The sequence below is a fragment of the Gallus gallus genome, chromosome 6 (assembly GCF_016699485.2).
Source record: "Gallus gallus isolate bGalGal1 chromosome 6, bGalGal1.mat.broiler.GRCg7b, whole genome shotgun sequence".
Taxonomy (NCBI): Eukaryota; Metazoa; Chordata; class Aves; order Galliformes; family Phasianidae; genus Gallus; species Gallus gallus.
In genome coordinates, this window is record NC_052537.1 from 4,191,741 (window position 1) to 4,205,948 (window position 14,208).

At 38.2% G+C, this 14,208-nt stretch overlaps 1 protein-coding gene across 3 annotated transcripts in view; it reads right to left on the reverse strand.

The window, feature by feature from the left end:
• NRG3 (neuregulin 3) overlaps positions 1-14,208 on the reverse strand; it is a 371,925-nt gene that overhangs the window by 62,607 nt on the left and 295,110 nt on the right. For 2 of the 3 annotated variants that reach the window (XM_015288041.3, XM_040702944.2), the window contains exon 4: positions 5,946-5,972. In XM_015288041.3, coding sequence (XP_015143527.3) covers positions 5,946-5,972 — 27 coding nt within the window. The remainder of the gene's footprint in view (positions 1-5,945; positions 5,973-14,208) is intronic. The other variant, XM_040702943.1, reaches the window with a different exon arrangement.

Here is a 14,208-nt window from a genome sequence, read left to right on the forward strand (position 1 = left end):
TGTTGAAAAAGATCCTTCAGCATGTTAACCAGATGCACTTAGGTTTCATTTCAGAGGTACGTTTTCCTAAGAAGATGCGGCCAGTGGCAGAGCTTCCACCAGCTTGAGGAACCTCAGCTTTCTCCATTAATCCCATAGCACACACAGATCAGTTGTTTCTATTCAATTCACTCTTCGGGCGCTCTTTTCTCTGGAGTTGATAAATGACTGCTCCTCCCAGCTAAAATAATCCTGTGAAGATCCAAAGCCACTTAGCGTCACAGAATACCGCTGTTATTTTGCAGGATGCTTAAAAGAGACAGGTATTTCACAAACTAAACAAGAATGCAAGGGCCCAAAGCTGAAGCCCTTACTAATTTCAGAAAAAAAGTAAAAAAAAAAAATCTGTGTAGGATTAGTAACAAAGGGACTCAAGGAGCAACGACAACAAATAATATTATCTCAATACACTCTCTTACCGCTTCAGGAATTTATTAAATGAGTACAGGGATATGATGAAATATATTAAATGCTTAAAGAATGATATAATCAGCAGACAGATCCACTTTGAGATTACCAGGAGATGACTGTAATCAGAATATCTAATAATAGAATACGTGTAACCAGAAGCATAAAACAGCCAGTGCCCCACATGATCATTAAAGGATCAACCTGCCCTATATTAAAAAATAAATAAATACAACAGAAAAAGAAACCAGGGAAAGCTGAACTCTAGCTTTTAACCACATTCTTTAGAATACATATGTTCTTTGCTCACACAAGTGAACGTTCATTCTCTCTTTCAGTGAAGACAGAGTGTTACAGGGCTTTATAACAGATAAGAGTTGCTAAATAAGAAGCAAAGCTATAGCCATCCACTGGTATTTATTTTCACTGCATGTTTGCTGCTACAAGACATTGAGTTTTAGACAATGTGTCACCAGCTACACATTTGTGAGCTGTGCACGAACTAATGAACTTTACCTTTTTATTTCTTAAACAGTAAAACTAGTTTTGTTTCTATTTTTCAGTCTTGCTTATATTGCCAACTATCAGCAGAGCATCTTTTGTGGCTAGCAAAAATCAAAATACATGACCAAAGCTCCCAGAGTCTATTTATCGTGTGTTCCCAGAGTTCTAAGCATACAAGCATCTTATCACGAGGACAGGGTAAGAATCAGCAGAGTGAAAACAAAGCAGGCACTTTCTTCCCCGACATTAAGAACACAAAAAACCAATCACCTTTCACACTGTAGTCATCACAAGGAGACGTATAAAGAATAATTCTAATCATATTTCAGTTCCTGGGTTACTTTATTCCTCTGCTTAATTTAATGTAATGACTGTATTTTCATCAACACTGTAGCAGCCTACCTGTTGCACTCGACTCAGATTGTTCTGTATTTGATTTTTTTTTTAATCTCTATCTATTGCACGTTACTGTTACAGAATCAAAGATAAAGCTTCTGGAAGATAAGATGAACTGCTGCAGTAGTTTCAGATACAGCAGACACCGTTTCAGCTACAGTGGTCATGTTGGTTCATATCATAGCAGGTTATGCTAAAACTCACTTTCACACTTCATCCCTTGGCATATCCTTACTCCACTCATTCCTGCTGTAAGAAACAAGCCGAACTGATGACTCCTTGTCTTGGGTGCTGACCGACTCAGCCCATACTTGTTTCCAAAGGTCATCCTCTGGCTTCTGCATCTCTTTTACCTGGGAGTTAGAGCAGTGATTTTACTCTGCAGCTGGGACACGCACGTACAAGGTCTGCCTCCCCAAGCCAGCATCACACCGAAGGAACCCTAACAGCCTTATTGGTTCCCAAAGACACATGGTTTCACCATCAATATTTCCATCAGACAAAATAACAACAAAAAACAATGCAAACATTCAGCTCTGAAATCAAGAAAACAGATACCAATACTCCTCACGCCATCTACGACAAATCACACTGTTTTACCATTCATTAAAAGCTTCTTCCTTCAGCCTCCCCCATTTGTTGCAAACTGGCTGAACAACACAAGCATTACCAACAGCCAGACTGCTTTCAACTGACACAGGATAGTACAAGCAGACTTCCAGTTCATTTGTAGGAACATCATGATAACGTTTACTTACCCATGTGTTGGAAATGCACGTGACATTGCCAGCATCACCACTGGTGAGATGCTCTGGGAGCCCTATGGAAACGTGCACCCATGCAGCTGAGGAACACAGGCCAGGAGGAAGGGAACGTAGCCTTTTGCAAGGAAACGGGAAGTAGCCTTTTGCAAGGAAAAAAACAGCCTCTGTGCTGCACACTACCAAAAGAGATCCCCCAAAGAGCTGAGGAATGCAAATGCAGAAATCCTGACAAAAATGACTGTTTTCAGTTGAGGTACTCGGCAATATAGATCGTGTCCATATTCTTAGAAATTGCAGAAAGCTTGGCCATACTGACCACAATTCTTAAATGTACATCTTTTAGGACATAATGTCCCTTGAACACATACATAACTTTCATTTAATTAACAGCAGTTATACAAGCATATGTCAGAAGTGTACATTTGTTGTTACACCTGCGGCATTTTGAAACATACATGCCACATTCATCTGTTTGCATTTATCTCTGCTATCCATACGAAGAAACAGACACTGCAAACCAAGGCCAGTAAGGATACTAAAGCACTAGGCATTAATGTCTGGGAATGCCCCAAAGCATACAGAACATAAACTAGATAGCATCCAAAAGAGGGCAGGGGAAGGTGAGAACGCAATGGGGAATAACAAAGCAGTCAGTGTGATGAATAAACTGAATGCATAACTTCTGCTCACACCGTGCTGCCTGTCAAAACTCATGACCAAAGACTCTGGCAGGAGGTGGGTTTCAGGAGTTAACAAAACAGTGCACACTGAGGTGACCTCTGCAACTGATTGCCACCAGAGCTTGTAGGGGAAGGCATACAGCAGGCTCAAAAGGACACACAGATTCATGGACAGCAGATGTCTAATAGGACAGTAAAAGGATTGGGCAGGTATGTATACTCCAGCAACTCTGGGCTCTTTTGTGTATGGCAAATAAAAAATGGCTTTGCTCATCTACCTCCCTCAGAGAATGCCAGCTGAGCCAGATGGATCATTCAGCTTACACAGGGGCAGTGCCACAGATGGTCATTCATATCTTCAGGAGCTTCTAACTTTATTGTGGAAGGAGCGCAGCCTTTCCCTGGGAAGCCAGGCCTACATAGCTTTCACTCTTGTAAAACAAGTTAAGAAAAAGCAACTAAAACAATTTTCAATCCAGGGCAGGGATTGAAACTAACTTTTCATATACTCTTTACTTCACCTAATTACAAGATGTTTCCAAGACAAAAAGCAGTGCCATCTTCCCTCATTTTATTACCAACTTGCAAGAACGAAGTTAAACTCACAATCTATGCTTAAAGAGTGAAAATGTTCTGCTACTCAAGGACAATGCTTTTTTCCTCAAAGAATAGGGCAACTTCAAAGGCAAAATTTCCAGTAGATGATGAAGGAAATGGAATTCCTAAGGCAAGTGAACTCACAAATGCCAAGAAAACACTGGAAAACATGCTCTGGATCGCATACAACCAAGGCTAAGCTTTGCATCACCCATACGCTTATTTTTCATAACTGGAAAATACTTATCCCTGTCATTGAGATATTTTATACAGTACAGAAGTAATCTCATGGGAAAGGCTCAGCACTAGTGACCCTAATGAGATCAGCATATCATCACCAGATGTCTCTGTATACAGATTTGTGATTTTCTACATGTGAAGTAATGATTTTGTATTTGCTTACACTTCCTAAGCAGTTCCTAAAAAAAAAGTCTTTAGGAAGCTCAAGCATTTATAAAGTATGAATCTCGATCTTGCTTTTTCCTAGCCCACAGAAAAGCACCTTAGACTTCTGTCACATCTTAGATTTCTGTCATAATATTTCCATTCTAGAGACATACAACTTCATTAATTTCTATACAATTAGGATCCGTTCCAATATTAAATAAGACAATCAAAAAGCTACTCATATGAGAAGACAGCTCTGAGCCAAGGCTTCAGGGCTTGGCTTTATTTCAAGTCTTAAAAAAGATGTCTTAAGGGAAAAAAAAAAAGAGAGAGAAACTAAGATGCTCAAAATAAAGATAAAATGCTTTGGTTTTGCCTCCTGCAGAGCACTCTTCTCCTTCTTATGGAAAAGCTCCTATAAATGTTTCTTACCCTTTTCTTTACATATATGCTTCTTGTTTGATTCATATTCCTCACAATTGCTGCTTGCAGATTCAGCAAAATTGGAATATATGCACAATCTCATGTCTTCTTGTCAACTAAGTGTATGAAAACACTTGCATTAATTTCCACCAGTACTTTTAATTTCATATAAACCCGAATGAAATGCCAAACCTGTAGAACTCACAGAATGACTCAGGCTGAAAGGGAGCGCTGGGGTCACCCTGTCCAACTGGGCGCTCACAGCAGAGCACACTGTGCAGTGGCACCAGGGTGCTCAAGGGCCCCCCTCAGTTAAATATTAAAAATCCCCAGCAATGGAAGCTCCCTAATATCTCTAGTGAATCTGTTCCAATGGTTGACCACTCTCGTTTTGAAGAAGTACTTTCATAATAAGTAATGAGAATTTTGTGCCCACTGCCTCTTATTTTTTCTCTCTATTTCCACAGAGTCCCATCTTGTTTTCTCCATAAGCAGCCATCATGGGGTTTTAAGCAGAAGGGAGATCTCACCTTGCCCTCCTCTGAGAAACTGAGCGCACACAGCACTTCCCTGCATGTCATGAGCTCCAGCCCCCGACCATCTTGATGAGCCTCCGCTGCACCGCGTTCAGATCGTAAACCTCTGTCCTTACCCAGGGAGCCCAGATTTGGAGGCAGGTCTCTAGATACGCCACACAAGTCCAAAAGCAGTAGGAAAACATCCTTCCGCCTGCTACTCGTCCTCTTGCTAAGCAGCCTGCTGTGTCACTAATACTCATCACAACAATGGAACAATGACAAGTGATACTTCACTAGTCAAAAGAATTCCCACGTCATCACTTAAAGTCATTAGATGATGATATTTTTATTTTTTAAATAAAAATAGAATAATATTCCAAACAGGCAGAAGACACAAAGGTATTTTCTGTTTGACTTCCATATGAATTCACCAGCTTGGTATTATAGTGCTTTCAGTCATACGTAGTGGTTTATGCAAGCTGTTTTTTACACAGATGATACACCAGATCACTAGCCCCGCTAAGGACAGATCTCAGCTTCCTAGAGGAAATAACCCATGCTCTCTAAAGATCACCATCTGAAAGGTCGAACACTGACCTATTCAACCTATCAGCCCCTCAGGCTATGAACGCGCTACACTGCAGCAGCATCAATAGAAAATCACCCTTTCTTTTCCAAAATTATAGAAACCAGTTCTTCAAAATTAAAATCATTTACTCAAGCCTGCATAAGCTTTCTACTAGATTGAAGTTAAATTATTTGCTGTCTTTCTTTAAAATATCCCTGCAACTCCTCTGCTAAATGCTAATGAAATGTTTAACATTAACCCTAGTTACACTTGAACACTGTCGTCAACACTATATTCTGGAAATAAAAACCACTCTCTGTTTAAAAATTTACTTTCCTTCACATAAACCCATGCATTAACTTTTTTTTCTAAAATCACATAAAATATGTCATGATACGGCCATGTAATTTTTATAGTCTGTTCCATTAAACACCAGTAAAACACAAAAACATCATCATGTAGCATATAGTCCTCTAGTAGTAAGAGAAGAATAAAATCTTGACATCATTTCCAACATAATCAGTATAGGACCTGCTATCAAAGCCCAATCCAAGATCGACTGATGTAGTTCATGGGAGACCTTCCATTAAATTCCATACGTTTTGGGATGAGGTACCAAGATAAATGTTAAACAGTGAAAGAAAGAGAAGTCAAAACTTACCCATGAATTCAATTCCTAAATGGTCTGCTGTACCCAAGAAAGCATGTAAAAGAAAAAAAAAAGAAGAAAGGAAAATGTTAGACTGAAAAGTATACCCTCTCTGTCATCATTTGTACCTTTCGATATTTTATGGCAGTGGTGCAGAACTCAGTATCAGTTCAGGGCCCCACTCTATGAGCATCAGTCAAAAAGAAGCAATCCTAAGACAGAGCTCAAGAGTGTGAACCTGCTACATAAGGTAAGTGTGTTTGAGGAAGGATGCAAACGCTCACTCTCACCATTACTGTACTTAATGAACTGCCTCAAACTGGCTAATTACAGGAATTCATACTCTCTTGCTCCTGAAAACTCTCTCTTAATACGCTACCATCTTTAGTTAGGTGAAGTTCTTGTTTTCAGTTTCTCTTAAGAAGATAAAAAACTAGACAAAGAAATGAAAGGCTTTCACTGAGTTTTGCAGCTCTCATTACAGCACAGTGTCCACTCTCCCATCCAAAGTGATAGCACTGCTGCAATCTGTTCCAAAACAGATATCTGACTTGAGGAGATAGTACATGGCCACCTATTTGGCCATCTGACTGGAACACAGCAATAATTTCAAGAAACTTAAAACAAGAAAATCTTCTGTTTATTTAGGGCATGGACTGAATTTACCATACGGAGCTCAAAAGACCTCAGGACCTCTTTTTCAAGTGACTCATTACAGTACGATTCTGTTGCCAAAAGATGTTAACAGTGCAAAATAGACTTTCATTTACAAACAGTCTTTATTAAGTTGATAGGAAGTATATTTAAGTTGCTATTTGGTTAAAGAACAACAAAAGTCATTTTGCAGGAACAGGGTAGTGGAAAACCTTTAAACTGATTCCTCAGTGGGTTGAGATCCAAATTGGTACTGCAGATAAACCAGACATTCTGAAAATGTGCAAACCACAATTCTCTTCTGCGCTAAACTTAAAACACATTACCTTCCTATGGGAGGTCAATATTTGGATTATAAAGAGCAAAGAAGGATTTTTCTTTTCCTGAGGGAAATGCGATATTTTCCTTTAAAAGGCATTCAAAGCAAAATATATTAATTATTTTTGCCTTCCGTTTAATTTACAGTCACATTTCCTTAAGGCAGAGCAAGTTAATACACTATTTCTCCCAGGCAAGGATCTATTATGATCTCTTAGGCAGTACACAGAGCTGCATGAAACACTTGGACTTTAACCCATCCAACAGTCCCGTTCAAAAAGTCACTTAAGAACTATACAGCACAGCCACAAGAAAATTTTCCAACGTAAACACAACAGTAATTCCTAACACTACAATATGAGTTATCAGATCTGGCACCTAAGATGAGAACGTGAGATAACGCAGTTCCTTCTGAAAGCAATAGGAGTCATTTGCCTTTTGTAACCTCCCAAAGCTTCCAGGAAAAGGTACTGGACATCAGTTTGACTGATTCCCTTGACCTACAAATTTATAACACAACTGCTAAACTCTGTATGTATCTACATGGAAAAAAAAACCCCAAAATGTATCTCAAAAGAAAACAATGTATGGTAATGCTATGTGGTATCAACATCTTGCTGGCTTGGATTCAGAACAGATGCATTACCCAAGTCTAGCAACACCAAAATGAGTCTTCTTTTACTGGTAGTGAAGACATGCATATATGTATTACGCGTACATAATGTTAATGTTAAATTAAAGCCATATATATATGTATTGTAAGTATGTAACTTTGTATGTAAAGTTTAAACCATACATACATTCCACATTGCAGTGTTCTCATCAATATTCTTGCATTCACATACTAACACGACATACAAATACCCCTAATACCACTGATGCAGAAATGCAACTTACTGAAGAACGTAAGATCAGAAATATGAGAAGGGCACTCAATGTGCTATAGTTGCAGAGATCTGTACCTTGCTCTTCTTCCTCTCATTTCCTCTACCGATAAAATCCACAAATATTATCTGCCTGCAAGAATTCACATTCTTGCATCTTTTCCTAAGGTAACTACTTACATTTAAAAAAGGATAATGGAGATCAAAACACCATAATGCAGTCTCTAGGAAGCTAAGGATATCCACACATGAAGATCAAGCTGTATTATCTTTTTATATCTATGTAGAACAGCTGATAAAACTCTTCTTTCCCAACTGGGCTACACGTACTCTACATAGCAGTTTTCAATTTGCAGCCTGCAGTCTCCTTCGTGGAGAGACTGCACCAACATAGTTGGCATAGAAGGCAGTTATCTCAAAAAGCATATATAAAATACACCTTTCTTTTAAAAACCACAGAAAGGATTTTACTTCTTGAGTGGTTTACATGTAGGGAGAAACAAGCATAATCCATAGGCTTCCTGGGGCATTTGTCAGGTTATTTATTTTAAATACCTCACTGCCTGGAAAGCAACTTCAACAACCAACGTAACATATATCGCAGATAAAGTTGATATAGAGAGAGGATGATGAAGGAATGTCTAACGGGATAAGCCCTTACAGCAAAATATCTAAGCCGTCCACTTAATAAGCACAGCTCTACGATTTCTGTAAGCAGAATCCTGGAAACAGAAAAAAAATTAACAATTCCTGTGCAGTCAGGGCTCTGTGCTGTTGTGTGTTCATGGTCACTTGCAGGTTTTGGGAAAAGCCTTGATACCCAGGGCCCCTGAACCCAAATTCATGATCAGGAGGTCACCCATGGCGTGCAGTTGAGGCCCGTGCATGTCCCACTGACTGGAAGTGTTGAAGCACCACTGGTAACAGTAAAACCCCACATTTCCAACACACAAGCACTACTCAAAAGCACCTATAAACTCACATGGATTTTGTTCTGGCTCGTTAGTTTTTTCTTTTTCTGTTTCTTTTCCTGTCTTTTTTTTTTTTTTTTTAAACAATCTGTTTTTATCATTCTATAATTCCAAGGGCCATTTTCAGAACCAGACTTCCCTGCTGTCGGGGGTAAGACCCTCTCAGCAGGCAGGTGTAAGAGATGGGCAGGGCCCACAGAGCCAGGCACCAAGGGAAGAAAGCAGGCTGCAGTGCTGACCTGAGGCTAAGCTGAGCACCAAAATGCACAATCCCACCCCCAGTGCAGCACTGTGGAGTAGAAGACTGCTGTATTTCTATATGGCCACAACACATGTGATAAAATGCATCCAAACATTTGCTTAGAGACAGAAAGGAGGGTATAAAGCCATTCACCAACAGGCCATGCAGTTTCTGCAAGGACTCAGTTCAACAAAAACATGTATGAGTGATATTAATGTATTAGTGCACTGGAATGTGGGCTCTGCTCCCCGCATGGGCTCATTAACCAAGTAATGCGACTGTATTTTGTTTTTGTTATTGTGATTTCTTTTCTTTCTTGTATTGTTATGTTCTGAGGAAGTAATAGACAGGAAGACTATTAACTTTTATATTTAATTTTATGAATATATCTGCATTTTGTTGTCGATGCGGGAAAACTACTGAGCCTTATGGTCCTTGTACTTAGTGAATTTCTTGCTAACACTAAAGCCATTCTAATTTATACTTTATGAATACATCCACACGTGGGAATCCTTGATAACAAGCACAAGAGAAGATAAACTGGTACCTGCTAACAGATCAGTTTATTAAAGTTTCACATGTAATATGCAGCCTTGGGTCTGGATTATGGTTAGCTGGGGCTTTTTTCTTAGCCATTTTAATGCGGAGTTACTTCTCCTGGTTCAAGAATGGTTTCACTATTTCACGTGCATTCTAACTTATGCTGTGAAAAGAAATATAAACCCAATAAGTCTCTGATCTATAGAAAATATTCAATAGTAAAATATTCACTGTAGACCATTATAGACATTTAAATTTGCACTAAAAACAGGCTGACTTCGATATCAAAGAGACATCTTTACAGAATCAGTGCAAAGTACTTTCCCCTGCAAATGAAGTTTATTTACAATAAAGTCATCAGGTTTGCCCAATTGTCCTTAGTAGTTTAATGTCTTCAACAAAAAATGCAGGAATATGCTGCAAACTATGTTGGACTGCTCAAGTATTCTTAATTCAGATTGTTTGGTTAAAGGGAACAAGACAGAGTTTAAGATCAATCAAATTGTCTGATGAACAAATGCGAATTTCCCTAGCAATAGCTGGGCAGTTCACTACACGTTAGCTGAAGCAATAGTAATTTTAAAGAATATACCAGCAATTTGTTCCAACTACATCAAGACACAATGGTGAAAATTCCACATATACATGCCCCTTAAAAAAAAAAAAAAAGTAAATAATTCATATAAAGCTTCACAGACTGGTACGTTCTCCGTGTGAACAATTTTAAAATATTGATATTCTGAATTTGTACAGATAGGGTTAATTGTACTTTAAACCAAATTAAAATCCTCAGTCCACACTGAAGGAAAACATCCCCAGGTTAATTGCTTTCTCCTCTGTTCTTTTTTTCCAAAGGAAAAAAAGCAAGGAAGGAAAAAAAAAAAGGTTTCTTTTGAATATCTGTAGGACTCTACAGAGGTTAATGCAGCCTCCAGATAGAAACTCCCACCCACTATCAATTCCATAACAAAGGAGCATTTGAAAAACATCTAGCAAAACCTGTTCTTATATAAATAATACACAGGGCTGAATAATTGAATAAACTATTGATTTGCTCTCCCTGTGAATGACAGACAAATGCTCCTGGCTGTTTTACATCATGAAATTTGCAAGGCTTCTTCTGACTTCTGAAAATAAATACCAGCAATGCTCCCACCTTCACAGGCTGAAGACAAGTTAGAAGCTTGAACTACTTACCTCACCTGCAGCATGCAGGCTCACAGAGGATTATCCTGCCTGTTCTCTGTCATTTTAAAGAAATAAAATGATCGTCTCTACAGCTAACAGAAAAAGTGACTTCTCTTGAATGCACAATGCTGGATTTTAACAAACAGCTTTAGTCTCATTTAATAATGCAGACAATCTGCACTGACATCTATAGTTTATAAATCAGTACAGCTTTTAATCCTGGAATAGAATTCTTTTCACTATAGCTATAAATGCACCAAAATAAAGGTCCTTAATTTTATATTTATGAACAGTCTAATTTCTGCATTAAACTTATAAAATGTCTGAAGCATACGTTTAAGAATTTGAGTATATGCAGGCCAAGATGTTTAGTGTTAGGTATCCGTCCTAACGGATAGCAGTCCTTCATTTGTCTCTGAATAAGCCATTACATTCACCAATGAAAAGACAGTGAGTAAATGTTAAATACTGCTACTGTGTACATATTTACTGGTTTACTTAACACTCAACCAACTGAACTGCTCAACACATATAAGAACTTTAACGATTCAGACAGTATGCACACATGTAACTTCTCTAGTCCACCAACTCAAAGACGCTTTCAAATTTAATTTGCTAAAAATCTAATGCTATTTCAGTTAAAATTAGTAACTACATCACATGGAAATGAAGCTGCCTGTATAGTGACTCACAGTAACAAGGTTATTTTTTAAGCTTTCTCTAAAGATAAGTTGAAAATTGTAAGTAAATGTGACAAGTCTGTAATCAATTCTTCTCACCCAATCTAGTGCAACTGCAGTAAACATTGAACAGCACATTGTGTCTCATTGACTAAGAGTAACCAATATAACCAATGATTCTGCTTAATACTCCGAGGAAGAAAATATCAGTATTTCACTGATATCCTGCAGTTTTGGTAGATCAGAAAAAGCCGGTACTAGTACTAAAATAGAAAAAAACCCTAGAACTACACAAAGACAAAACAGTGAAGTAGCTGTCTGACCTACTTCTACAATTCTGAATTACTGTCTTGGGCTTCTGCAGCATCTTCCTCCCTCGCTCCAACAATGACTACACTCATCCAGCAGTCACTATCACCTCCCAGGTGATTATGGCTCTACAACAACTGAAGAATCATCGGGAAAATGATAGGAGGGCAATTTGCACTCCTACCCTTCCCTATGTCCTTAACTCACGGTTCTCACAGAATCGAAATCTGCTCTGCCCTGCAGTCTTTGTACACCTCTCACACCCCCCAAGACTTGCACAAGTGGGCTTGCCTTCACGTGCAGATATGCTGGTGAATGCATTTGACTGTATTAATCTCAACTGAGCATTTGTGAAATGTTGTAAGTAATTAGGCACTTCTGCTTCATTTCGATAGCTACTGGCATTATAGACATTCCTCTCAAAATGACAGTGCCTACATTGTAGAAGCTGGTCTTTCCCAACCACATCATGAAAAGCCCACATCAAGTTACTTACAAGACGGGAATCATATTTTTGTCAAAACAAACAGAAACAGTAGTACTTCCAAAACATATGGTCTAGAAAACATTTTGGAACTGTTTGAACTAGATTACTTATCTTGTCACAGACTTAAAAGATTTCATTTGACTGCAGTGTTCTTTGGGAAAAAATCCTCTTCTGGTTGAATAAATGACACAGAATATCTTTTAAGGTGAAAAAAGTCTACAAGTTTCCTAGAAATGACTACCGGGATTTCTGCCCTATTATTTCCAAATGGATATTTGAGAATATAGGCCTGTAAAATATAACCAGCCTCACAGAAACATTAGAGGAATTGCTAATAGCTCCCTCATCTGATGAACATATGACATTTAATAAACATTTCTCATGCTAAATGTAACTTTATTCCTTCTACAGATCATTAAGCTGTCCTTCACTTCACTACTACAAGAAAATGTTCAGATGCAATCGTGTTTACTGCTCTCCAAAGGCACAGCAAATTTTGTAAGTTTTTGTCAATTTCTTAAAACCTAATTACTTTCTTCAACTTCAGGACAAGGAATGTACATCAATTTGTGGAAAATATAGCCTTATTCCCTAATGCACCAAGTAATTTGGTTCTACTGCAGTCAAAAAAAAACCTGAAGAACCAGCAGCTTCAGAATACAGCTATTTACACCAAGACTTTTTAAATATTGACTGAATTTAATGACTGAAATATACATCTCTATTCTGATGACAGGAAAAATCCTATATTTATTTATATCCATACTTATTTACATATGCCTAGATAATTGCTCTCATTTTTCCATAGCAGGATTCAGGAGGCTCAATTAAATATGAGGGATAGTTAGACCTTTTAGAAAGTTGATGGTTTTCATCTACCCTAATTTGGGAAGATACATATCTTTAAGCATTCAGTGTAACCATATTCGCTGTACAAAAAAGACGCTCATATTACTTTATTTTAAATAATTCAGAATGGACTACAAGAATTATTTAAACTCACTCTGATTACTCTGTGCACTTAACTGTGCGAGCCTCACGCTTTATGTAAGAGGCTGCTTCATACAGCAGCATTACTAAGCCTAATCTCCAGCAGTTCTGTGTTTCGTGCTTGGATGATGATAAAAACATATAGGTTTTAATCCAAATTTTAGCAGTGTTTCTGGCTTTTCCTGCCTATTGGGCTCTTTTGTCTCCTGTGTCTCAGGAATCTCTGAATTCATCTTTCTGAAACATGAAGAATTTATCAACACCAACACCACCCATGTTCTTCCAAACATCACTGAGAGTCCTATCCTCTAAGAAACCAGGAATGGAAATCCTCTCACACCATGAATCCAGCTGCAAGGCAACAATCCATGTATCTAAGAGGGCTGCTCAGTATTCACCTCTGTACACCTCCCCAATTTAGTACAGAAAAAAAACCATTCTTTGCTTTTTCTTCAAATTTTACAGGACTGTAAACCTGAAAGCTTTTAAGACCTTACTGCAGTGAACTTTATCATAAAACACAGCATTTGTCCAACATCTCTTGTGATTCAAAGGAGGAAATACCAAATGGCAGTTCACAAAAATGCTGCCATTACTGTACATCTCTCCCATGCCTGCACAAAAGATGAGCAGCAAGGGAACGATGCCAGATCTGGGCACATCTTTCCTTTTTCAATATTAACTCCCCCTCTGTTTGTTTTACAGTTCAACTAATAGCTTCATAAAAAAAACCAAACCCACAACTGTTTCGTGGTTGGCCAGTGGGCATGCTACCACATTTACTTCTTTTTTTGGTATTAAACATTAGAAGGATTTAAGTCCACGGAAAAGAAAGTGGCTTCATAGATAGATGTAAGGTTTGTCATATTTATCTGAAATCATATATGACAAAAGATTTCTGCCGCTACATTTTATTTAAAGCTGGTGAGAACTCATACAGGCACTTAAAGTGATGATTGTTAATTGTATGATCCTGGGGTTTTCAGATTGAGGAAAGGCTCCCTGAAGGACGG